Below are 27,166 nucleotides of genomic sequence, written 5' to 3'. Positions count from 1 at the left end.
ATGGATGGTTGTTTAGAAAAATGAGAAAGATGGTGGCGTCTTTAAGGTGGCTTTCATGATTTCCACGGATTAATATTCTACTGATTCACTTTTTGGGTATGCGTTCGTGCTTCAACATCTCTCCACGAATTTATATTCCATTGATTCACTCTTGGTTATGCGTCTGGGCTCTGAAATCTCGATTACTATAATCATGTCAATAGGTATCCCTATAATTGTCCATTGCTAGCTTCCTTCTTGGGCTTCCATGACTCAAACGATCGAGTGAGCACTTAGAACAAGTAATAATAACACTTCCTCCTTTCCCCAACCGTTGGCCAAATCGAAACTCGACCCAACTGTCATAGCCTTAACCCAGTGGCATTCCTCTCATTTTTGTCTTCTATCTCCCTATCCTTTCTCCTACCCTCCCTGACTTACTTCGACTGACTTATACGACAAAGGAATAAGCCATGACAATTAACAACTATCATATTTTTTTTTTTGAAAAGAAAAAGTTTAATTAGTTTGTAGGTACAAATAATAAAGAAAAATACACATTCTTGTAATTGTATGTGTATATGCACACTTCCATACCTGCCAATGAGAGAGACAGAGAGAGAGACAGAGAGAGAGATCCAAATTAATTTATTTAACATCAAATCATATTTTTATTGTAAATTTTAAAACTAAAGTAATACTACTAGTTTCACAGTACATTTTTCAATTAACTGACACACTTTTTCACATGAAATACAACATTTCAACATGAAATACAACATTTCATTGTTTATTTATTAAGTGTATCACATCTATACCACGCAATACTACTATATATTTTTACAATACAAATAACTCTAACATTGATAATATATAGATGGATAAAATTCTAGATTCAAACTATATTATTAGCTATGGTTAGTGGATGCGGCATATTAGTGTTGATTGTAGTAAAATCAGTGTTGCTGATATTCTCTTCTATCTGCATTAACAAACAATTTATATGAGTTAGTTGCATGTATTATAATGATAAACTACTAATAATGTATAATTATTACCTTATCTTGAAGATACTTATTTGCAGCATTCAGGATCCCTTCCTTTAACAAAAAATTAAAAAAAACTATTAAACATAAATATAAGCCATTCAATTCATATTTAAAATCATGAAAAGCTAACTATATTTTTACATTTTAAAATTATAATATTAAATTATTTATTTGAATTCAAATTTTTATTATATTAGACAATTACGAGTTTCCTAATTGAGCCACCTCTAGAAACTTAATAAAACATTTATATATGAAATAAAATTCCTACAGTATTATATATGAAAGCAACTACAATAAGAATAAGCTTATTTTAATAACTAATACTATTTTGAAAATACTACCACAAAATGACTTAAACAACATTTATAAAATTGCATATAAATGCAGAAGAAATTACAAAGGATAAAAGAAGATAACGAAAGCGAGATGGGAAGCAGATTGTAGGCCTAAGGTTAGAGGAGGGTCATAAAAGAAAAATATAAGGAGGCCAAAAAGAGCAAAACAATATCAAAGATGTGGGAGAATGTGATGAATTTAAAGAAAGTCGATAGGTTATCGAGCTACATTGGGATAGAGGGTCATAGGTGGTTACTTGGAAAAGACAAAAAATTCTTGTTTTAGTCGGATGAATGGCTGGAGGATAGACCTTTGAAACTCCTATTTCCATGACTTTTCGTTTTGGTATGCCATAAGAGAGTGAGGGTAAGCGTCTACTTTAGAAATGAGGAAACATGAGAAGGAGAGTGGGTGATTGAGTTTTGTAGATCACTGTGTGAGGGCAGCACTATGGTCCTTGTGGGATGCTGGAAATGAAATGGTGTTTAAAGGAAAGAAATGGGAAATAAGAACTTTGGTGGACGTGGTGAAATTAATATCATTCTACTGGGTGAAAGCTGCCGAGGAGAATCAAAATATCATTAAGTCAACATGGTGATAAAGTCCATAAGAGGGGGTTGTATCAAAGCATAAGAAAAGGAGAGATAAGAGACTTGAAGAGGTGTGGAAACTTCCAAATGAGAACTCCCTTAAATTTAAGATGGATGGGTTTGCTAAAGGAAAACCGAGCACATAAAACGAGTACTGAGGGATGACCAAGGGTAGATGTTAGTGCTACTTTCCAAGCTAATAAGGGAAGCTGACTTAAATTATGCAGAGATTAAAGCCATTGAGAGGCAAATAAGTGTGCCCATCATTTGGCCAAAATAGGCATTTCGAGGCAAGACATACTGGTGGTGTGGATTTGAAGAGGAGAAGGCCTTGTTACATTGATTTGTGAGCAGCTAAATGTGCGAAGATTCTAGGAAGCCTCTGCATTGATTCCTCATGGGATTGTGATCTGTGACCTAACTAGCTGCTGTCTAATGTTGTGCAATTTCCCTCTCCTATATATGTGTTTGATGCTGTTCTGTGCATGTTTATTATGGGTTAACTCTACGCTTGTGGTTCGTAGCTGATGTTCGAAAGTCTGCATTATGATACCTATGCTTGGAGGCTGGCAAGAGATTGCCTTTGCAGCTGGCTGATTTTATGCTTTGTTGAGCACTGAATGGTCTTTGTGCACTGTTCTCTGATTAGGGAATTTGAATGGCCTTAGGTAGTGTATTAACTCTGTTTCCAGGTGATCTTTTTGGGACTTGCACATGGTGGTTTTCTACTTTTGTAAAGGGTTAATTAAGGCTAAAATATGGATAGGTTGATTGGGTAAACTTGTGTTCCTCTATGGAGGATTACGAATTTAAAGTAACCTCATTTGCTAATGAAATTTTTGAATTGCTTATATATAAATAAATAGATAGATAGATAAAAACTTTACAATTAGTATCATTAAAAACTAGAAAAGATATCTAGATTTATCTTTTAATTACTTTATAGATATTAGTAATCACTAAAGAAAGTATCCTAATACTCACAAACCATCTTTGAATGACTAATTTTCAGCTACTACAAAATAACATTCTCTAATAATAACATCAACGAGGTATAGTGTAAATGAGCAAGCTACTCAGACTTGACTTAGTGAATACTTGAACTTGACCCATTGAGCCACTCGAGTAATGAGTCAAGTCAATTTCAAATTTCTTAATACTCAACTCAAGTGGTGAGTCTTATCAAGTTTTTAAAATTTTTAATAACATTTATTATTTTTTATATAAAAATAAAATATTATATTTCTTCACATATTTTAAGTTCTACTTAAGGTTTGAATTCGAGTTCGGTCTTGAACTTGAGTTAAGTATCAAGTTTCTTAGTCAAGTTGTTGATAATCGGGTTTAACGGATCAAATTGATAATTTTTTGTCTTTTTATTTTCAATTCCAAAAAACATTTTTTTAGATGCACAAACTGATAAACAAAAGCTATTTTATTGTGATATTTATTCTTCGGATATGAAATTGATAATTTTCAACTCTATAAAATACTATTGAAGTAGAAAATTGAACACTTTGAATAGAAAGAGGGAAGTGGATCTTTTAAAGGAGAAGATGAGTAAAATTATTAACATAGCACTTATCCAAAATAAAGTATTGACAAATTTTAGAGGAAAATCCTTTCATTTTTAAATTTAAGTAACAATGAAAAGTTAACTCTAAAGATAGAACAAGAAGAGTTTGAAAAGCTATCGAAGAGATTTACCAAAACTATTTGCTTATTTTATTCTTCCATAAACAATCATGAGATGTTAATATGATACTTTTTACATTATAATTTAGTTACTAATACTATTTTTTTAATAAAAACCAGGATTTACATTTTTATATAAATAAATTTTAGAAAGAGATTGTGTGCACTAAGGAAATACAAATGCTTCATATTTATATTTAAATTCTCTTTTTCTTACTTTGTTTATTTGACATTTATGTAATTAAACTATTATGTTCTTTTTCAAGAATAAATAAAATTGATTGAAGTATTTATATTGGGCAAAGTTTAAGTACAATTTTTTAGATCAAATTTCATCCTAAAATAATTAAATAAAAAGTAAAATTAAAATTTTAAAAAATAGCTGGATAAAAAATTTAGTAAATGTATAGGAATATGTGAAGAATTGATTAAAAATGGTATTCATACACAAAATTTACCGGAGTTGTTGTTGAATGCTGAAAATTTTGTCAAATTTGTTAATAAAAGTAGCATTTTCTCCATGATATGCAGTGGTATTTGTGATTTAAAAAAAATAAATAAATTAATTCAATTTTATATTCATGTATTATTTTAAATTATAATTTTAAAAAAAATATCTAAAAAAGAAATATGAAAACTAAAGATGGGTGGAAAAATGAATTAAGAGAAAAATTATGATAACATTTTTCTATTGTCCTTTTTATTTTTTTTCTTCTTTGTCAAATGACGCTTTCTCTCTCTCTCTTTTTTTTTTCCTCACCTAAAGACACAAATTATTCTAAGTTATAACAAATTTTTTTTCCTCACCTAAAGACACAAATTATTCTAAGTTATAATAAATTTTTTTATATACAATTTATTCAAAAGTAAAGAAAAGAAAAAAAAACCAATCATTGCATTTTTATTTTTATTCTTTTTTCTTTCCTTTAATGTACATTTATCACTATTATTTAAATTCAATTTTTTAATTTTTCATTTAATTTATATTTTTATATTTGAAGTTATAATTTTTATGATTTTAATCTAAACTGATTATCATATTAAAATAATAGTAATCAAAATATTTATATTCTTTTTTTTTCTGTTCATCTACCTACTCATAAAATAATTAATATTTAATTAAAAAATAAAAATATATGTAACCTTGTAGCACGTTTCAGCATATTTCAATCTTACTTAATTTGTCTATATATGATATTAATCATACTAACCTTGTTCCTCAACATTTGAATTTCTTGAAACATAATGTCCATCTGCATTTCAAGTGACAAATACAAAAAATTATGAATTAAAATTGTGGTATTAACTGGAAATTAATTCAAGTAAACTTTAATGAAAATGAATTATACCTTTGTTGATCGAATATGATAGATCCAAATTTCTAAATGCTTTTCAAGCACAAAGAGTTCATCTAATGTCATAATTTCTGATCCCCCTCCAAACATATACCTGTGGAAAATCCATATAAGATTTTAATATACATGATATATATTTACATATATGTATAAGTATATGTATATGTATATATATATATATGAGTAATATACATGGCTATTAATACAATAAGATTTGTTTTACTGTGTTGAAGAATTTAGTCATATGATGTACTTTAAGTTAATGTATTAGTGGCAATTAAGTAAATGGTGTTAATAGCAATACAATTAAATTATAGTCAATTTTGTAAATACTAAAAACTTAATGGCCAATATAAACCAACATTATAATTTACAAACACTTCATGATTGGATTCAATAGAGAGTTCAAAGATCAAAACCCATTTTCTCTCTCGTTCTTCTTTGGCATTCATACTTTCTATATGGTATCAAAGTACTAATCACTCTTTGTTGTATTTATTTTTAAATCTATTGTTCTTTTTCTTATTATCTTCAATTCTATTGATTGATTCTTGCATTCTATCTATTTTTTCTTTGAAATTTTTAGAAATGTCAAATCTTGGGGTTAAAATCCTAAGCAACGGTTTGCCTCATTTTACCTTACTTCCTCCACCACTCCAACAACTAAGGCTCAATAGTCATCACTCTTAAGTTAACTTCCACCAATTATGCAATTTGAACTCGTCCTTTCCGTCTAGCCTTGGTGATTAGGAATAAAGTTGGATTTGTTGATGGGAGCCACAAACCATTGATGAGACATTATGTCATAGAGTTATTATAACAACCTTTTAGTCATTTGGCGTTTGGAGTCCATCTTATTGTAAGTGGTAGCTATTGTGTTCTATATGAACACTACTCGTTAGATATGGGAAACCTTGAAAAAGAGGTTTAGTCAACTGGATGATGCATGAGTATATAATTTACAATTATCTCTTTGTGAATTTAGATAGGGAATTAGGTCAATTGATGCGTATTTTTTCTAAGTTGAATGGATGGGAAGAGCTTAGAAATTACAGGCTTTTTCCTCGTTGTAAGTGTGAAAATTTTAACACAAAATATTTCTAGGAATTCATTAGTTAGTCCAGAAAAGATAATGTTTTCCATTGCTTAAATGGTCTCAATGATTGTCCTATAAAAGGGATGAAAGTAACGAAAATAAAGTTGGGTGTGCTTTCATTACTAATGATGATGATTGTGATGTCCTTACAATCTCAAAAAACATGGATGCAAATTTTGGTTGGTATTTATATTTTTGCTTCGACTACTCACATAAGCTATTAGAAGGATTATTTTGATTTACTTCAAGAAAAGGCGATCAAGAATTTAAGTTTTGGCAATAATTCAATAATGAAGGTTATAGGTCTTGGAGTGGTGAAAATCAAAATTTTTAATAGGGTTGTGTGCTATTTGGATAGTGTGATGTATGTCCTAGACATGTGTAAGAATCTAACATCATTGAGCTTGTTACACTCTAAATGGTATGAACATTCTACATGCGATAGAGTGATAAAAGTCACACAAGGCAACATGGTCCCGATGAAGGGAAATTTGCATAAAGGTTTGTATCGTCTATAATGTAAGGCTTTAAAGGGATGGGAACAGTGCACATGAGATTGTAACTACCATAGTGAGATTTCATTTGCTGAAGAGGTGATGAAAAGGTCCCATGGTGTAGAAGAGGATGAAAGGATGAAAAATCTTACTAATGGAAAATTGGAAGGGTCATTAAGGTCCCTTTTCAGTGTTAATTAGTGTTATTGACTACACAAGTGCTTTGGCCATTTTGTGGAATCGAGTATTGGACCATACTTGATTCGGTGTGTGTAGTTGTGGTAATTTTAAAGGCCAATGGTTTAGAAAGTCTTGTGTTTGGAGAGTTGTTCAAGGTATTGGAAATTCTTATGCTTGGAAAGTTGTTCAAGGTGTTGGAAAATAGGTGGAGCTAGCAAATTGTAGTTTAATGCAACCAATGGAAGAGGTTTAAGGAGTTTGAGTTCATGTCAAAGATGGAAGTTTGTTGAAGTTTTAGGTTAACTAGAATTCTAAATCTTATTTGACTAGGATTCTTGTTTATTTACAACATTGAATAGTTGTACAGCTTTAAACTTTTTGTTCCATATCGAGTTCGAATCTCATTTTTCTTTGGAGTTTTATATTATAAAAGTAAATATCTAGGCTTTAGAATTGTGAGTATTGCTTTTGGAGCTCTAGAGAAGAAACACTATCTTTTATAAAAGTAGATATCTATCTTTTGCTCTAGGTGGTGCTAGAGTGATTTAAGTGAGTGTTCTTGAAAGGCTATTGAAAGAGGATGTGCAAGGAATTTTGGGTTTATTGTAATTTAATTTCTCAATAAGACAAGAATAGTTTCACTTCATGGACGTAGTTAAGAGGTCAAATTATGTAAATTCGTGTATTTTTCTATTTGCTTGATTTCTCACGATTTTATATTTCTTGTTTCTTGGACAATATCAAAATAGTACCTTTATGAGAAAGATAAAACTTTTAGTATAACAGTATGCAAGGATGAATATATTAGCTTTTTCTAGCAAACTTTGATAAAAAAATAAATAAGATAAAGAACCTAGGAGAAACTATATGTGATACTGTCAAAAGTAAATGAATTTCTATTACCTGAGACCTTTTTGAAGTATTTCGATCTCTTGCTTCAACATGTCAATCTCCTTTTTTGCTTCCTGGATACATTTAATAAAATTTTCATAAATAAAAAAATAAAAATTGTAAACTTTTTCTATTTGTGCATAAGACACATGAATATTATGTTAGATTTTCTCAAGTAATAAAATTTGGACTTACATTTTTTAATTTATTTTACCTTTTATATAAAAACAAGTTAAGCTTATTTGGTCTTGATAAAGTGACAATATTGTAGTCCATAATATGATCTAATAGTTTACTTTCCAAAAAAAAAATGATCTAATAAAATGGCTACTCTCCAATATTAAATGTGGTTTAAGAATGTTGGCTTATGTAGGAAACCCTGAATCCTATGATAGGTGGGACTAGGGACTAACTACATAAAAGTATGGCTAGGTCTCCACTCCTTTTACACTACTACATTAAGGTCTCATTCATTAGAGAGTGATTAGAAAAGAGGGAGGAAGATCTGAATCTCAACAGTTAAACTAGTCAATATTGCTTCTGTTATCAAATCACAAATAAGAAATCATGCACTTTTTTGTGTGCAAATTCTTGCTATAGTAGATCTTAGATTAGTATAAATTAATTATACATAAGGTTCATCAATTTATATTAGAGCCACCATGATTAGGATTTAGAAACATAAAGAATTATATTTTTATGATATTAATAATGACTGCATGTTAAGGTCTCATGTAGTTTTGAATTTGTATGATTACACTATTAAAAATCATAATTTCCTTATAAATAGTGTAATTAAATTCCGAGCATGCTTAATTGATGATATATTATCGATCATATGGTTGTTAGGTTGGCTTATATACATGTAATTGAATGAAATGATATATGCTTAATTAGGTTTTTCAAGGGTTGCAAGTTTAAACAATTTTAAGCCAAGAACAACTTGATTCTATGTAATTTTGTTAAATTACATTGATTATTTATTCCTAATGAGTTAAAATTGTTATTAAGGTAAAACTTGACTAAACCTATAGATTTCATCAACTTAGGCACTACCTTTTTTAGATATTATATTTGGCAGAATGGATCTTCTAGTTTGGTTTGAATTTGTCGAAAACATACCCTAATTGATGCATTTTAATTTGAATTAACACAAATCTTTTGTTTCTCTTAATACGAAGGCTAAATTTAAAATCCAATTCATGAATCAATTAAAACCTTGGTATTTTATGTGTTCTCGTTTGAATTTATTTTTTTATAAATAAGTTGGTTTATTTTATAGAGATAAAACATAAGTTTTGATTGCATAAAATATAGGATTTAAAGGATCAAATAATTAGAAAACCAAAATTGGTCAAGAATGGGCATGAAAGCCAAAATCATTAGGCGGTTAATCTTGATTTATGTCGCTTTAAAAGATTTTGATGAATAGGATTCATAAAAAAGGTGTTTTAATTGAGGTTGAATGGAAAAATTCAAATCGAGTTTGACCTTTTTTTTTCCCACAATTCTGTCCGCTCTCTTATCATTACTTGTTTGTGTAATATTTCTGATTTTGAGTGCATGTTCAATATTTGTCTATTTATTTATTATGTGCATTTAATTGATTATTCCATATGTTTTGGTGAGATATTTCTAGAATGCATGAGACCAAAAACTAACATGCATATTTTGATTTTACTGGCAACATGTATTCTCCCTAAATATTTATATATCTTATATACTTTCGAAATAAAGTTATAGAGTGCAAATCGATAATTAAAGCCTTATAAAGTGATATTTTCCAATTTTTCAATGTAACAAGTTTATTTAGTGACATGGCTAGAGATATAATGATTGAATATCTCATGAGATTATGTCACATATGTAGGTAAAATTTTTTAAGTATAATACCCCATGCTTATTAAGTTAATGACAAAATAAAGAAATCATACTATGAAGTTTGTATGGGTACATATTATAAAACAATATCCTATTATGGAAGAAGTTTCCATATATGCTATTTGATTTGCAGTCACCAAAGTGACCAATTAGCTAGTGTTGTGGAATTATCATTCTCATATGTTTTTGGGATGTCTCTAGTTTTGGTGTACCTTCATTCACCCAAAGGTGGTGTTTTTATATTAAAATTAAAAGTTAGCACATTAATGCATGCTTATGGAGATGGCCAGCTCTAGTAGTTTATTCACCTAAACGTGGTAAGTTACAAAGTTGTGTTATATTCTCACAATTGCTTTTATGTTAAAAGGTTTCTGATTACATGTCATGCATTCAACACAAAGGTGGACCTACATTCATAAAAGTAGTGCCAAATGACGCCACTCATTTACCAAAAATATTTACTTGTTATACAAGTTATCTAAAATTTTATATAGTTTAATATACTAATTAACCCTATAATTTGTTTGCAATTTTGTGAGGAATGGGATCAAAGACTCCAAGTCAAAGTAGATTTATCAAAAAGTAACTTATATATTAATATTTAAATACCACATGTAAAGACAAAAAATTTCCTTCAATAATTTAAGATGTTATTAAAAAAGTCAAAACCTAAACTACTTTTCCACACAAAAAATTCAGTTTTACTCTTTGAGACCCACAGTGACATTTCTTTTTTCTTGATCCTTGGTTCTGTTTTTCACTCTCTCAAAATAATTCATCTAAGCTTCAATTGTAAGTAATTTTCAATCCAAATTAAGTTTTTAAATACTTCATGTCTAAATATTTTTTGATTAATTTGATAGCTCGGTGATATGTATTGAAAAAGATGTATTTAAAAGTGTTTCAACTGATGCTATCTTGCACCGTTTTCAAAGTATGAAAAATTGTCATGGACAATTATAATTATCTTAGATATTTTTACTCTAAAGTATTAAATAAATGTACTAAATTTATATTTTTTTAAATTTAATGTTAACACGTCTAGTTTATAGATTTTAACATATTTTTTAATTATTATTATTTTAGTTATGACACCACTCAGAAAAAGTTTTGGATTCGCCCTAATTCAACTCAAAGGTGTTTACATGATGATAACCTATATCTTTTGGATATATTAATTTATGATTTTGGATTATTTTGATTATCCTAGTTTTTCAAATTAAGTTACATTGGTTAAATTTTCAATTACCTTCTTTGTCTACAATAATATAGCCACCATTGAGATTTATCTATAAAAGTCATAGATCTAGCTATGAATGTAGATATGCCTACAAAGCACACTTTTGAAAGTTTTGAAAATGATAAGAAAGCCTTTGATACATGAAAGAGATCCAATAATTTTACCTGCTTTTTCTTTTTTGTTTTGTTAAGCCATTTCTTCATTTAGTAAATGAAAAAGACCCTCCATTAGTGAGCTCCCATTTAATTGCTCAAAACATTAATGGCTGGTTATTAAGAGGTCAATTCTTCTACACATGTTAAGTGGATTTCCTGATACCATTAAAATAAAGGAGTTCTTAATTGTAGTAACGTAAAGGCATAGGGTGTCATCAAATGTTGAAATCGACACTTTTCAAAAAAGATTTTGTTCCATAAATTAAGATGGGATAGGAAGAGTTAGAAAGTACATCATTAAGATCGTTTATTAAATCTAATGAGCCTAAAAAGTTCAAGATAAAAGGAAAGAATCTAGTCAATCAATTGGCCACTGTAAAAGATCTTAAACTTGTCATCAAGAAGGAGCATAAGCATTTTTTTTGTAAGAAAAAAGGATAGAAGAAACAAAATTGTCCCAAACACAAAGCTTGACTAGTGATTTACGAACACGTAGAGATTCATAAGTAAGATGAAGTCAAATAAGGATGAGTTTAGAGTCATGATTGGCAACAAAGTAGAGGTGAAAGTCTAGTTAGTAGGAATAGTTTGCCTTAAAATTAGTTTCAATTTTTTTATTAGACATTGCTAGTTAAGTTTTGAAATAAAGGATTCAATTATTAGGATAACTAATGATTCAGGAAATATTGACTTGTATTCTCTGACTCATGAATTATATAGACTACGTGTAGCTTACTAATCAATATTTATGTCACCTCATATTAAGTTTAAAGAGTTGCCAAAGGACCTTACATTAAAGAAACATCTTCTATATTGTGGCATGAAAAACTAATTACATTTCTAAGGAACTGGTAGAATAGTTGATAAAGTATAACATCATGCCTAGATTTATTTTTGATGACATGGAGGCAAATGCTAATTGTTGTAGGGGTAAGATGACGGAGATAAAATAAAGAGATCAAATAGAAACTTTGATTTATTTGAACTCATTTACACTGACATAAGTGGACCATATACCCCTACTATCTACAATAGTAGATAATTTGTAATATTTATTAATGATCTTTCTCGTTGTGGTTACATGTTATTTATTAAAAAAAAATTTGAAGCTCTTGATAAATTTAAGATCTTTAAGACTAAAGTTGAGAAATAGTTAAGAAAAATCATTAAAATTGTCAACTCTTCTAAGGGTGGTGAATATTATGGTGGACACTACACAACTGGATAGCAAAAGGGTTCATATGCAAAATTTTAAAAAAATTGTGAATAGTGTCCCAATATATGATACTTGGTAATCTTGAACAAAATGATATGGCTGAAAGTCAGAATCATACCTTGAAGGATATGATGAGTAAGGCTAATTTACCAGAATTTTGAAGCAATCAAAATAGATGTGTATATCGCAAATAGAATTCCTACCAAATCTATACCTAAATCTCTTTCAAGCTTTGGACTTGATGGAAACCTACTTTTAGTCATTTATATGTTTAGGGATGTTCTTCAAAAGTGCACCTTTATGATCCATTAAAACTAAGATATAGTATTGTTTCACTCATTGCTATTTTATTAAGAATTTAGATCATTATATAGGTTATAAATTTTATTGCTCATGTAAATGTGATAAAATTGTTAAAGTAAAATAACTAAGTTTCTGGAGTTACATATGGCTGATAGTAGTCGCTCTCATGATAGAGATAGAGGAGAGCATATTAGGACTTAAGTATTCTTATACCTATACAAAAGGATACCGTGGCACATACACTAGTTAGGGGACATGAAAAAGGTTAACTAGTTCCTAATGAAGTCACTTGACATTAGAATGTTGTAGAACAGATGCCACAAAGAAGATCCATTAGGATATAGAAGTCTGCTCTTTCCTTAGACATTTATAAATTCAATTTTGAAGATAGTGATTATTATATTGACCATTTAGTTGATCTAGTAATGTTTTTAGAAGTGCTTCTCGTCCTAATTAGATCTATGGTGAGATGCAATGAGGGATAAGATGCAAACTATTTCACACAATGGTGTGTGGGAGATTGTTTGAGCTAAATAAAGGTTGCAATCCCATTAGCTGTAAATGGGTGTACAAGACCAAGAAAGATTCCAAAGAGAAGATTGAAAGATTTAAAGTTAAATTGGTTAGTAAAGATTTTACTCCAAAAGAAGTTATTGATTACAATGAAACATATTTTGTTGTATCATATAAGGATGTTGTTTAGAGTGGTCATGACGCTAGTAACTTACTATAATTTAGAACTAAACCAAATGGATGTTAAGACTGTTTTTTTGAATGGGAATCTTGTTGAGTAGGTTTATACATTGCAACCTGAAGGATTTAAGAACTACGGTGGAGATTATCTTGTGTGTAGAATCAAAAGTGTGTTCATGAGTTTAAACAAGCTTCTCGTTTGTAATATCTTAAATTTGATGAAATTATAATCTCTTTTGATTTTGTTGAGAACAAGGTAAACTAGTACATATATCTCAAGTTTATCTTTTTTTGTTTGTGAAAATTGTAATCTGGGAAGTTTGTTATTGAACTTGTAGAGTCTTTCCCTGGTAAAAATTGTCTATTCTTTGTGTTTGGTTATTTGGTTATCGGCTCTGTGTCAAACAATTTCTGTATTTTCTGCATCATCTCGAGCAAGTTAATTTCATGGAAAGCATTTTTCTTAAAAAGAAAAATATGATTTTTGACTATTCAACAATTATTCTACTCATCAGCATTTATACAATCTAAAGAATTTCTTAAGTGGTTAGAGCTTGGGATATTTTCTGGGCATCTTGAGTGAAAATAGTGATAATATTTCTATAGATAAGTTGAATAAGAAGAATCTGATTCAACATCCACTTTGCCAATAACAATAGACATAGTGATAATATTCGTTTTGTACTTTATGTAATGCACACAGAAGAATATAAGAAGTGAAGATTTCGCTTACCATAGGTTCTGCTACGGCTTCAACAGGCTGAGTTCTTCCGTTGTAGTTGGTATACCTCTCAATAAGCCCTTGCATGGTCCTTGAAAAATACAAATCAAGAAAGATAAATAACCTTTCACATGCAGCAAAGAAATTGTGCTTAACCTATTGAAGAATTAAGAGTTGGTCTCTAAGGATTGTTATCCCTCTCTGTCTCCTTGACAAGACTAAGGCTTGTTTGTTTGTCATGCTACATTAAGTCTATCTATATGTGTGTATTTATACAATGAACGTAATTTACGTAAAGAGGGAGAGAACAAACCCTTTGGTGGCTAGTTCATAAAGCTTTCCATGGGCGGAGAAAATGACAACGCCAATTTCGGCGTCGCATAGCACAGAGAGCTCCTTAGCCTTCTTAAGGAGGCCAGCTCGCCGCTTGCAGAAGGTAACCTGCCTGTGCACCGGGTTGTCAATGCGCTTCATCTGAACTCTACCACGGGCCATCTGATTAACCTTTGACTAAATCTGTTTTCTCTTTGTTTTGTTTTGTAAGAGTGTGTGTTGTGCTAGCTCGCCTCTGCAGACAACCTCCCACTAGTTTAACTAGCTTCGAGGTTGTTGCAAAACTACTCCCCTCCACAAGAACTTGTCTAACAGTGGCTTCTCTTGCGTTAGAGTTTCAGCCCTTATATTGTTCCCTTGGATTCTCCTCAATCGCTTTGACAGAATAATTACTCGACAGCCTTCCTTTACACACTTTCACTAATAATCTTTCTTTAATATTTAATCTCTCTCACACCAACTAGCTTTTTGATTAATCTTTCTGCCTTTTCAGTTTCCATTCTGTAGCGAAGCACCTTCTACAGCTGCATGGTGACAAAAAGAGACTCAGTGATTTTTCGTTTAACTTTCATATATATATATATATATATATATATATATATATCTACTGCCACGCCCAATTCTTCATAGAAAATAGATTGAAGTACTTCAATCGGACATCGGATAAGGAGAGAGATCTTTAGACATTTAAACGTGGGTTCTGTACATTTTATGAGGTTAGTTTCTCGGAAAGAAGATAATGACTCTGTGACAAGATTATCGATATATATCAAAAGGTATATTAATTGAAGTCGTCCACTAGAAAGGGGATGGCTTCGCAGGAGGAAAGTTGATAGCTTAGTCAGCAGAAAATAGCCTTTTCATGTGCAACCCAACTCCATCACCAGCCAATGAGCCACCCTATATTAGATTCCATGGCTTTTTTCCCATCACTTTTTCCATGTATCTTGGCCTTCACGCGTTGCTCTCTGTTTTAGTGACAAATTCTTAAGTCATTATAAGGCCTTTAAAGCACTGGCTGCTTTTCTGAGCAAAGTATAAGTATTTATAGACCAAAACCCCTTAAAGTCAGGTTAACAATCCTCCCACCATCCTAATTAAACAATTTAATTAATAAAGGCACGGACAAAGAATCTTGTCAAATCACTTACATTCAATAAAAACCCTAAAAGTGATTTTTACCTTTGATCTCTCAAGATCAAAGGTTTGCCTCAGATTTGCTTAATCATTCGACACATGGATATTCTCTCCAAAGCTGCTACGTGGATCTGTTCCTTTTTCAGAGTGATATAAAGTTTAGATTCCAATTCCGTAATAACTTTTTTTGGAGTGATTAAATTAGCTTGTCCAAAGATGGCTTTTAGAGAGTTGTTATTTGTAGTGGGCTTAGCTTGCTGGCAGTGGACAACTTTCATGATACAAATCCAAGGGTTGTCGTTTTATCCATAGCTTCTCATTAGTCATAATTAATAAGCGGCATGGATAACTTAATCTAGAATATTGAGAAATGTTAAAACTATACAATAATTCAATTCTCTGATGATTATTCTCATAAATATATTCTCGATATATTTATTAATTCCATATTATTTGTGAGTGATAGGATAGTACTCCAACTATTGAATCTAGAAAACAGCATTACACTACAAGCATGTAATAAGTCAACAACAATAAGCATAGAAAGAAAGGGTTGTAAAAAAAAAGGAATAAGTTACGATGGAGAGAGGGAAGCGAGAAAAGGCCTAACAACGAGATAGAACTAAATTGAAGATTATTAGATGGACATCATACTGTATTCATGGATAACCTTAGTAAGAGGGTGACATGGTTTGCACTGAAGGAGTCCTTTGAGAGGTACAGCGAGGTGCTAGACATTTTTATCTCATGGAGTAACATTAAGATTTAGAAGAGAGGTGCAAACTTTACATTTGTTAGATATGAAAAGGCGAAAGAGATGGAAAAAAGCCATTAAGTAGGGCTAATTGATGGGAGGAGGATAATAGTCACCAAAGGTAAACCGGTGAGAACAAAAGGGAAAGAGCAAGCGAAAGTGTAAAGCTAAGACAACTAGTGGAAAAAGTAAAGCAAAGACAACCGGTGCAGATAGTAAACATGGAAAAGAGGCTAGACAATAGAACGTACAGTGAGGTGCTCAAAAGGGTAGGCAATAATGATTAAGAAAATGAAAGTAGCAAATGAAGTATAAGGAGGTCAAAGGCAAGTTAATGGTGGAACAAGGTAACAGTGAAAAGCCTAGTATATAAGATGTAATGCAATAGGGCAAAGGTTTAAAGGCCAGGGGTGAGGCAAAGATGTGCTTGACCACCATCATTCCAAATAAAGACATGGCATGGCTTAAATGCATTATGGTAGGGAAGTTAAAGGCACGGATGAGATATACAATGGTCAAAACGAGATTATCCATGGAGGGAATCTTAGTCAAAGCTTATCCTATTGAAGGTTTCTTTATCTTTTTAACTGTCTTTGACGCAGAAGAAATGGAAGCTTTAGTCGAACACTATTCAAAACTATTTTGAATTGGTTTGAGAAGATTATCCCTCTTGAGGAACATAAGGATATGAATAAGGGTATGTGAACTTATAATTGTTCTCCAACACAAGAGCACTTTCATTGCCATTGGTGAAAGCTAAGGACAATTGGTGGTAATGGATAAATCCACTCATGAGAAAGAGAGATTTGACAAAGCCTTTATCTTGATTGAAGTAAAAAGAAAGAATGTCATTTCAACAAGGGTGAGATCAAGGAAAATGGTAAGACATATGCAGTCTACTTATCACTTGTCTACCCAAAGGATCAGTGTGGCCTTTCCATGTATAATGAGAATGAAAAGGAGAAATGAGAAGAGGAGTCCACATTGAAAGAATTCTAATAAACAGAAAACTAGGGAACTCATAATGGTGAGTTGTCAACAAGTAACAAGGGCTAGATAAACCCAACCCCTGAGGTAAGGGATGTTGTATAGGTAGGAAAAGAGGAGTCAAGGAAGTTCGAATTGACTTGTGAGAATGAGAAAGTTGCTATTAAAAGTATGCAGGCAAGAAAAAAAAAGTGACATTGTGCAGTTGGAGACAACCTAAGCAATTCTAGCCAACATTAAGCTCTGCTCCTAATCTAAAACTCTTGTCCTCATGAACCTACATTCATATGCTAGCAAGACCAAAATCAAGAACAACATCACGTTAAATTGCAGAAATGATATATGAAATTTTTATATTACTTGATTGTTGGCACAAATTAGCCTATGATAGTTGAGATCAATCATTATTTCATCCGAAAAAGTTGCACTGCACCAAATGCATTTCATCATTTTTAGGTTTTTAGGAGAATAAGTTTTCTAAGTAGTGACGTGTTTTTTGGATATACAAAAAATTACATATGGAGTACTAACAAAAAATTACATTGTTAATGCAATTTTGTCAAAAAAAAAATGACTGTAAAAAGTCTGACTAATAGACAATAAAGGAAAAAGGAAAAAAGAGGCTACAAAAAAGGTGAGAAAGATGGATGGATTATTTAAAAAGAGAAAAACGTCAACTGATTCGAAATAAAGGCAAAGGATGGATGAGTGATGGAGCAAGATTGGAGAGTATTGTTAGGACACAATTAGACACCTCGAACTAACCTAAATTGAGGGAGAAAGAGATAGGCCAAGTTATATAAATGGGACTTCAAAACATTACAGACAAACCCCTCCAAGAGCAAGCCAATGTGAACAATTAAGGGCTTATAGAGGGGAGCTCGTCAATAGAGGAATTGGATTGAGAAAATAGGAGCATTGTAGATGAAATCGAACTAGACAATGTAGGGGAGAAAATGGATCTAGTAATTATGTTTGTCATAATGGGTAAAAGCCTAAATGTGGAAGTCAACCACCATTGAGCTATTGGTTTGAAGAATGATAAGTTGAAGGCCTATTTTCCAATTGAGAATAGAATGAGAAAATAATATCTAGGCTTTAAGGACAAGGGAGATAACACCGATAATAGAGGTAAAGGAGCACATTAAAAGTGTAGAAAAGCAAGAAAAGAAAATTCACAACAAAACACACATTGAACACATGGAAAAGTTGGCCTGTTACATCATCAAGAATGATGTTTACAGTATGGTAGTCTCACATAACATAGGAATAGAATAGGGAAAATAATTGAATGGAGGTGAAAGGGGTGTCTAGTAGAATGAAAACTAGTGATTCTGATAATCAAATATTCGATGGATTTTAAAAGGTATGACAATATAGCGAATGAGAGTATTGCTTTAAGGGTATATGATTTAAGGCACAAAAGAGAGGGATCAATGGTTCATTATAATAATTTGAAAAAGATGAAGAAGCTTATTTAGGGGATTGAGGAAAATGGCAATTTAATGGAACGCAAAGTAATTGAAGCGACTAGGCAAATCAAAAGAATGAGAGATAGACAGTGTAAAAACAATAAGAATGGCATTCCCAAGAAGATAAAAGCAGAATCAAGCTCAAAGAGAAGAAGAAGTTGGAAAGGGAAATCAATCAAGTGATAATCGATGGGAATAAGGAAATGACGTAGAGTAAAGAAGACTCAATCTCGAATAGAAACATCCAATATCGCAATTCGATGTCAAAAAGAAAGTTGAGGCGATTTGGGAATTGAGCAATAAATTGGGCGTGGTTTTCTAGTGGGATAAAGAAGAAACTATATTGTATTTTGAGCAAATAGAGAAAACAGATCATCACTAGCAGTAGAGAAAATCATGACACATTAATAAGGTACACATTCTTATCTTTCTTTTAGTGGTTTTTAATTTTAATTATGTAATTTATACTTGGAATGTTAAATGCTTAGGTTGTAAGGAGAAAAAGAGGTGGTCACAAGTTTAGAGTGTAAGGAGGGACTTGTCTTTATCATGTTATAGGAGACCAAATTGGAAAATATGAATATAATGTAGTTTAGGGAGGCTTGAGGAAGTAACAGTTTTAAAGGAAATTGTATTAGGTAGGTAGCCGTTGTATAAGGTTTGATTAATATTTGTGATAAAGATTGTTTCGTCTTAGATTAAAAGCTGGAATCTTTGAAATATGGGTTTTGGATAAGCAGATTTAAAAGGGACAATTTAAGATGTGGAATAGGAAATATTTATGCACTTAACTCTAACAATGAGAGACAAAGATTCTAGGAGGAACTAGAACCAAATTAAAGGAGAACAAGGTTCCATAGATTCTTGGGAGGGGAGATTTTAGTGTCACTAGGACATTAGATGAACGGATAAGAAACTATGTGATTAGTACACCTATGGAAAAATTTAGGGACTTTATAAAGGAGATAGGACTAGTAGACCTCCCCATGATAAGTGGTAAATTCAGTTGGAGATATTTTTGGGAGATAATTGCCTTCAACATACTAGATAGGTTTTTAATTATTAGAGAGATTTTGGAGATTCATGATAATATCATCCAACGATGCTTACCAATGTTGTTATTTGACCATAACCTTGTGGTAATAAATGAGATAGAGGTTGACTGAAGCCCAAAACCCTTCAAATTTTTAAATCACTGGTTGGAGGAGGAGAGTTTTTCAAAATGTTTTGTCCAGTGTGGGAGAGTATGGAAGGGAAAAGGGCAAACATGAAAGGGGTATGGGGAAGTTAAAGGTGTTAAAACTCTATTTAAGAAATTGGAAAAAAAAAATACATGGGGACATGAAGGAAAGAATAAAAGTTTTAAAATAGGATATCCACATTCTTGAATTAGAGTTAGAGAATGGAAAGGTAAGAGAAAGGAATAGGGTAGAAGTGGAAGCTATAAAGGGATAAAAAAGGGTCATTGCAACAAAAGTCAAGGGTGAAATGGTTTTTGGAAAGGGACAAGAATACAAAGTTTTTCCATGTTGTTGCTTCTACTAGAAGAAGAAAGAAGTTTCCATAAAGAGTGAAATATGTCACCAAAAGGTCGAAGATCCTAAGTTAATTAAAGAGAGAATTTTCAACTACTTTGAACAAGGACACTGATCTTAAAAGGTAATAAGTTTGAGAAGATTCAACAGGTCTTCAAGAAATTAAGTCTTAAGTCGACAAGAGAATTGGATAGACCTTTCTTGGAAAATGAAGTTGAAGTAGCCATTGAATCATACGATGGAACAAAGTACCTCGACCTAACAGATTCAATCTTAATTTCTTTAAAAGTCAATGAAATCGGTTAAAAGGAAAATAATACGGATCACGTAAGAGTTTTTTCACACATGTAAATGGATAGGAAAGTCAACTCCGCATTTGTTACCTTGATCCAAAAATGAAACAACCTAGAGAGCATTAAAGGTTACTGCTTAATAAATGCAGTAAACAGCTTTTATAAGATAACGACCAAAGTTCTAGCTAATAAATTAAGAAAAATGATGGGAGAAGTAGTAAGGAATCAATAGTTCAATCTCATCAAAGGTAGACAACTCATGGATTATGCTCTAATCACAAATGAAGTGGAAAACATCATGAAACAAAGTGATGATGATGGTTTTTTATTGAAAGTGGACTTTGAGAAGGCCTATGACACAATGAGTTAAGAATTGTTGGAGTTGGTACTCTCTAAGAAGGATTGTTGAGAGTTAAAGGAGTTGAATAAAAAAAGGTGTGACGATAATTAGAATCTCAATTTTAGTGAATGAGACTCCTACATGATAATTCCAAATAAGCAGAGGGATAAGGCAAGGGTAACCTTTATCACCTTTCTTATTTAACTGTATAGCTAAAGGCTTTAGTGTATTGATGAGCAAAACAATCCAATTAGGAGAATGTAATGGGATTGACATATGTAATAGAGGTATGGAGATTTCCCATCTTTAATTCACAGATGACACGGCTGTCTTATACAAGCCTAACTTGAGATTTTTTATACCATTAAAAGGATTCTATGGTGCTTTCAAGGAATCTCAAGCCTCAAGATCAACTTTTAGAATAGCAATTTGCTTGAAGTAAGTATAGAAAATGAGGTCTTGGAGAGATAGGCTTGTAGAATTTGGTGTCGAGTGAACTTATTCCCTACAACTTATTTGAGACTTTCCTTTAGAGCAAAGTCTGATTCTAAATAGATGTGAAGATCAATGATGGAGAAATTTTAGGATAAACTAGTAGGGTGGAAAGGTAAATTTCTCTCAAGTGGTGGTAGAATCACATTTATGAAATCAATCTTATTAAGCCTAACAATTTTTTCCATGTTTGTGTTTTAGATCCTTACTGGTGTAAAAAAACTTCTTGATTGATTCTAAAGAAAATTTCTTTGGTGTAGTTCCTCTAAAGTAGAAAGATCCATTATGTGGACTAGGAGACAATGTATAGGTACAATATGCAAGGTGGACTAAGCATTAGTACACCTACATTTAAAGAATAGAGTTTTACTATCAAAGTGGATCTAGAGATTTGAAAATGAAAAGGACAATCTTTGACACAGAAATATTTTGGATAAGGAGAATGGAGGTTTCCTGGCAATATTACCTATGAAAGCCCCAATCAAAAGAGATCTTCGGTGTGGAGAAATATTATAAATGTCCTTGACCCAACAGACAAATTCGATGACTATATTTTAAAGGGTTTAGGAACTTTGGTGGGACATGGTTCTAGTGTAGCTTTTAAGGAGGATGAATGGATACTAGGAATCGTTTTAAAGAAGGATTTCCTTAAGATCGATGCAGTAGCTACTAAAAAGTTAGGGAGTGTCAAGGATTTTAGTTCTTAGGTCAATGATGAGTGGAGATTGAAGGTTGACTAAAGAAGAGACTCTTCAAGTGGGAGATGAACCAGTTGGAGAATTTCTTTAAAATGATTAAAGGGAATATGATAATGGATAACAATCAAGATAGAGTCATTTGAAAAGGGATGCTTAGGGGAGAGTATACAATAAAATCTTTTTGTAGAGGCATGATGACTATGAGTGGTGGAATCAACAAGTGTTGGTAACATGTTACAGATGGAGATCCAATGAGGTTCTTGCACTTACTTATGGTAGTCTAGTTTCCTTGTGTTGGCTATATGTATGCGAGGATAATTGGTTATTAGGTTTCTTTGGCCCTTACTCTTGTCAACTGTTAATGAGTTTTGTCATGGTTTGTTTACCTTTATTCTTTTGGATTGCTTGAGTATAAAAAAGTTTAGATTAACTCTTAGGCGAAGTTTTTCATTACTTGTAATTTTTTGTAAGCCTCTAAAACCTAGTTTAAAGGCAAATGGACATCACTCTATGATCTAGAAATGGGTGGTTCTCAAGTGTACAAAAATGAAAGCCCTTAAATTAGGTCTTTTGCTATTCCATTTGCAATTTTTTGTCATTAAGGCTAAAGACTGTCAATGGCATCCTAGAGGAAGTAATCAATAAAAATTGATATGCTTTTCAAAAATGAAAATGAAAATGGAAATAAGCATAATGCTTTAACAAATTCTTAAACTATTTTAACAAGTTCAAATAAATCTTTATTTTTCTATTTCATTTAATCAAATCCTTATGTTATGGAGAGTGAATATTTTACATGACTATGCCATCATGCTACATAAGAATGCCAATAACCATCCACTATGATATGTCAAAATGCCAGGTTAGCGCCATGTTTTATAACATAACAATTGACATTTTAACTAATGATAGTTAGTTTACCATTAGTCATAAAGACTTATTTGTTTCAAAATAAAAATATAAAAACTTGATTAAATACAATAAAATAATTTATACAGAGAAATCACGATTAATCACTTATTTTTGCAATTTATGCTGCTTTATATAAAATTATTTAAGTCGTTGGATGTCAAATTCTGTGCAATAAAAGAGAATGAATATCACACCAAAATAAAAGGAAAAAATTAATTGCTGTCTGTTTGGTCATGGTTTTATCGCTTATGTACTTGATAAATAATATTCTTTTACTAGTATCAAATATATTTTCCAACAACTAATCATTCATGGATCTTAATAAGTTCAAGTATCTCTATATATCTCTTCCAGCCTAAGCCTGGAATACGAATATGTTGTATTATGTGGAGAAAACAGTTAATGACCAATGAACTTGAACCAGGCTTAACACAAGATCTGCCTTTGCTTTGCATCGTCTTCCTAGTAACATTCCGGTCAAAAGCAACTGCAGATGGGGGCACCAATGTGGAAGTGGTATATTTAAAGGACAGCAAAATAGGTTTGATTCCAGATTTAAGTAGCATTGACTGCTGCAAGAGCTCATTAGAAAAATGGTTTCAACATTATTCCTGATGGAAAAATATTTATATTAATGCATTTGAGCATTTGGGTACGAATTATTTCCTTTCCCCCAATCGTGCTTGCTTAAAAAAGTTAAGACCATGTGATCCAAAGTGTAACTTCAAAATTGAAGTCTTTTACCAAAATATATTTTTCATGGCAATAATCTCTTGACATTTATGGGATAGATTATCATATGCATATCGTTATGACTTTCACCCAAAACTAGATATAAAAGCAATCATTTGCAAATACATATAATAAGTTACAAAAAATAGAAAATTGGATTAATAACTAAAAGGTAGATATCATACAAAAGTGATGATATTATATATTTCAAATTATATATATAATAAAAAAAAATTAAAAATTGAGAGGTGACGACCACCTCTTTTATCCCCACCTTCAGTTTGTCGCTGCAAGTGCACGAGAATAATTAAAACTACCTAAATTCACTGTTCACATTACAAAAACCTTCCCATTCAACACATTTATTTGACGGATCAAGGAGTCGAGGAGATTTTATCTATGAATAAGAGTACAAGTAATTAAAACAAAATTTTAATTATACTATTTAATGAATACGGGCATTTGATATAATGATAAGTATATGTAATTCTTTAATCAAAAAGCGAGTTTAAATCCGTTTCTCTTAAAATAAAAATAACAATATTTAATTATATCAACGATCATCTTAAAGAGAACATTAACGGTTGGAACTTACTTCATCTTATATATAGAACATAATTGATTTTATAAAATGAAAATATCTGCCTTTCATTTTGTAATTCGATATTCACATGTATTACATAAAAGAATTTTTATATCAATCTTTCTTCAAAATTAGAACTTGTCTTTGGCTATGTGTCAGAGTATACATGAGGGATTTCCACATTTTTTTTTATTTCCCAGAGGAAAACCCTGATTTAGATGCAACTTAAGGCTAGTAATATAGTTTATGAAGTTTCAACTATTTTAAAATAAAGTTTGTGCCAATATGCTCATTTCCGAATTGTTTTGGGTAAGAAAGCTATTCATCAAATTGCAGCGTTCTAATAAAGGTAATAAGAAAGCAATGAACATAACCTTGTCCAAAACAAAGTATCCATGAGCACTCGAGCATTTGATTCATTAATTAGTACAGGATCTTTTGTCTAAAGAGTAAAATTCGAATCTCCTTTTCCCAATTAAAAAAAATCCATGATAATTTTTTAAAAAAAAGGTGAGAAAGAATGGAATGACCCAATGAGCACCATGCTAGTTGCATTTTTTTCCTTTGACCATCCATTACCGTTAGTCAAACCGTTCATAAAAATTTTTTCCTTTTTTTTCATGATTATTAGTTTCTTTATTCATATATAAATTGATATATGTTTAAGATTATTACTACTATTTAATTAAATTAGATCACACGATATCTTTCAATTTTTCATAATTTTTATTTTTTTTATTTTTTAAAAGGGCAATTATGACTTATAGTACTTATACGTTATTATTGATTATAGCATTGTAACGGTTTAGAGGGATACCATGCACCATGCATTTTAAAAGAATAGAAAGTGTATTTCACTCCATCTTTGACTGCAAGACGTTTTTGGAAGAATGGAAATAGTGAAGATATCAAGGATTAGAGACCCATTAGACAATTGTTTGAGTTGAAAATGTGAGTTCATTCATTGAATTGAACTAATTTGAAGTTGGAAGCCTGAATTGCTCATGAAATGAATATTCTGACAAAAGTAACCAGTCCCTTTTTTAATTATTTTAGACAGTTAAATACTAGTAGCCATTAATCAGGTATAAGTGAAAATTGATTAAACTTACATGAGAGGAGGTAGCTATCTCCTATCCAATTAGTCCCAAAGCTCTTTGGAATAAATATACAAGTTCGAGTTTTATCCGTTACAGTGTTATCTGAAGGAACAACAATTCATTAAATAGCTTAATTAAAACTTCAATTCTTAATTTGGAATAAATATAGTTTGGTGTGGAAGGAATCATTCGCCCAACTGCTTAGCATAAAGAAAATCATTCCACAAGACATGATGCACCTTTAAAGGACCACATTATTAATTAAAGGATTATTTAGAAAGTTGGAATAACAATGGCCACTATTTCCGAGTTGTCTATTTTAATGAAAAACAAGGATTCGTTCTAGTGGCTTCTACTCAATTCAGTCAAGAAGAAAATCCTTTAACATGGGATATATATAAAATTAATTTATTCTTAATTTAAAATTCATCATAATTGAATTTAAAACACAAAACATATACTTGATTTTCAATCCATGATTTGACTGTGAAAATGATATTAGCTAAATTAGCTATTAAAATTCAATGCATTAGGATATTTCTCTTGCTTTATCTATAACTTTCTAATGTATGAGATTCCTAATGTTTTTGTAGAGAGAAAAGAAGACCTAGCTTTTGTTAGTGTAAGTCCCGCAAGCCAATCGATTTTGTGCTTGTAAAACACTACATTAATTAGTCATATTTCATGTTAATTACATTATGGATATTTTATATAATGTATGAGGTATTTTTTTATCCATGAGTTTATTTATAAAGAGTTATGAGAGACTTATAGTAGATAAAGTCCTTAGAAAAGAAATTATAAAGGTTATAATTATGAGATTCTTATGCATCAAAGCCTTGATCCTAAATATGTTTCTGATCATTATATTGTCAAGAATAAGGGCATTGACAATATTCAAAGGTTAATACATGCTAAGCCTCCTTACTTTAAAAGTAAGCAATTGATCTTATAGGTTGAATTATGTGAGATACTTAGGGATAGTATGTGGAAGCTTGTTATAGAACAAGTTCACTAAACATGACCCACTATAAGAGTTTCATTTGGTATTTCACTTAAGTGTCTAAGGAAATACTTTTATGTGTCAGTAGTGTAAGTAATCTTTAGACTTGTGATATCAAGTTATCTTGTATGTGAATTGTTATAATTTGATTTCACATTTACGGGTCTGGAGATGACTAGATGCTTAAATAGGGTACTTTTGGGCATGGCATGAAGCACACGAAGATGAATGAGTAATCTAGAGAGGATTCATCAGCCCAAGTGATTTAAAGAGGACATACCTCATTTGTTCCTAGCTTATATTGATTAAAAGTTCTTGGTCAAGGCAATCTTGATAGGTCAATATAGAAGCTGTAGGATTAATATGGATAAGTTAGAAAGTAGACACCGAGCCGGGGTTTTTATCTATCTGGGATATATGATAAAAGGATCGAATTACACTAAGATACTGTACACTGAAAGGTTAGTCAAATCCTATTAACTCTCCTAACATTTGAGTGATCATGATGTATTACTACATGTCACTCATGATCTATAAATATAAATATAAATTCTTAATTAAATTAATTTATATTTATTACCAATATGTTGAGAACCTAATGGGTCACACACATAAAGTGAACTGTCGAAATTAATTTGAGTTCAATTGGATGTGATCTAATTGATTTTATAGAGGCTTGATCCAATTAAGTATTGGGCTAAATCAAATATGATTTGATGGAGTATTAAATAAAGGTCAAATTAGCCCAAGACATTTTATAATCCTTATTGGATAAAGAGTATGTCAATTCACTCTATAAAAGAATTTCTTCGCCTCCTCTTGTGTATATAGAATAGTTCTATTTTACATTCTTATGCGTTGAGATAGGACAACAGCCAGAAGAGAGAAACACAAGAGAGCTCAAAAGTTGAGACTTTT

The 27,166-nt window shown here is 31.2% G+C and overlaps 1 protein-coding gene across 2 annotated transcripts; it reads right to left on the bottom strand.

Moving 5' to 3' along the window:
- Positions 1-733: 733 nt before the first annotated feature.
- AGL12 (AGAMOUS-like 12) lies at positions 734-14,511 on the bottom strand. Of its 2 annotated transcripts, none has more exons than XM_021444444.1 (7): positions 14,191-14,511; positions 13,890-13,968; positions 7,681-7,742; positions 5,002-5,101; positions 4,864-4,905; positions 1,038-1,079; positions 734-961 (listed from the first exon to the last, which is right to left on the bottom strand). In XM_021444444.1, the coding sequence occupies exons 1-7, from the start codon at positions 14,370-14,372 to the stop codon at positions 875-877; spliced, it is 594 nt and encodes a 197-aa protein (XP_021300119.1). In that variant the 5' UTR covers positions 14,373-14,511; the 3' UTR covers positions 734-874. The 2 variants fall into 2 exon arrangements, with proteins under 2 accessions (XP_021300119.1, XP_089641791.1); XM_089785665.1 differs by having other exon boundaries at positions 869-961; positions 1,038-1,075.
- Positions 14,512-27,166: the final 12,655 nt, after the last annotated feature.

Source organism: Theobroma umbraticum, unplaced genomic scaffold (assembly GCF_002168275.2).
Source record: "Theobroma umbraticum cultivar Fairchild unplaced genomic scaffold, ASM216827v3 scaffold_302.0, whole genome shotgun sequence".
Classification (NCBI taxonomy): Eukaryota; Viridiplantae; Streptophyta; class Magnoliopsida; order Malvales; family Malvaceae; genus Theobroma; species Theobroma umbraticum.
Note: the sequence above shows the minus strand (reverse complement) of the source record. Positions and strands in the feature narration are given on the sequence as shown.

Excerpts from the sequence above, each read along its gene's own strand:
- AGL12 (XM_021444444.1), bottom strand. The coding sequence starts at position 14,372 with ATGGCCCGTGGTAGAGTTCAGATGAAGCGCATTGACAACCCGGTGCAC. Across the intron at positions 4,906-5,001 it reads ATCATATTCGATCAACAAAG|ATGGACATTATGTTTCAAGA; the intron begins GTATAATTCATT and ends CTTGAAATGCAG. Across the intron at positions 1,080-4,863 it reads TTCAAATGTTGAGGAACAAG|GAAGGGATCCTGAATGCTGC; the intron begins GTTAGTATGATT and ends TTTTTGTTAAAG.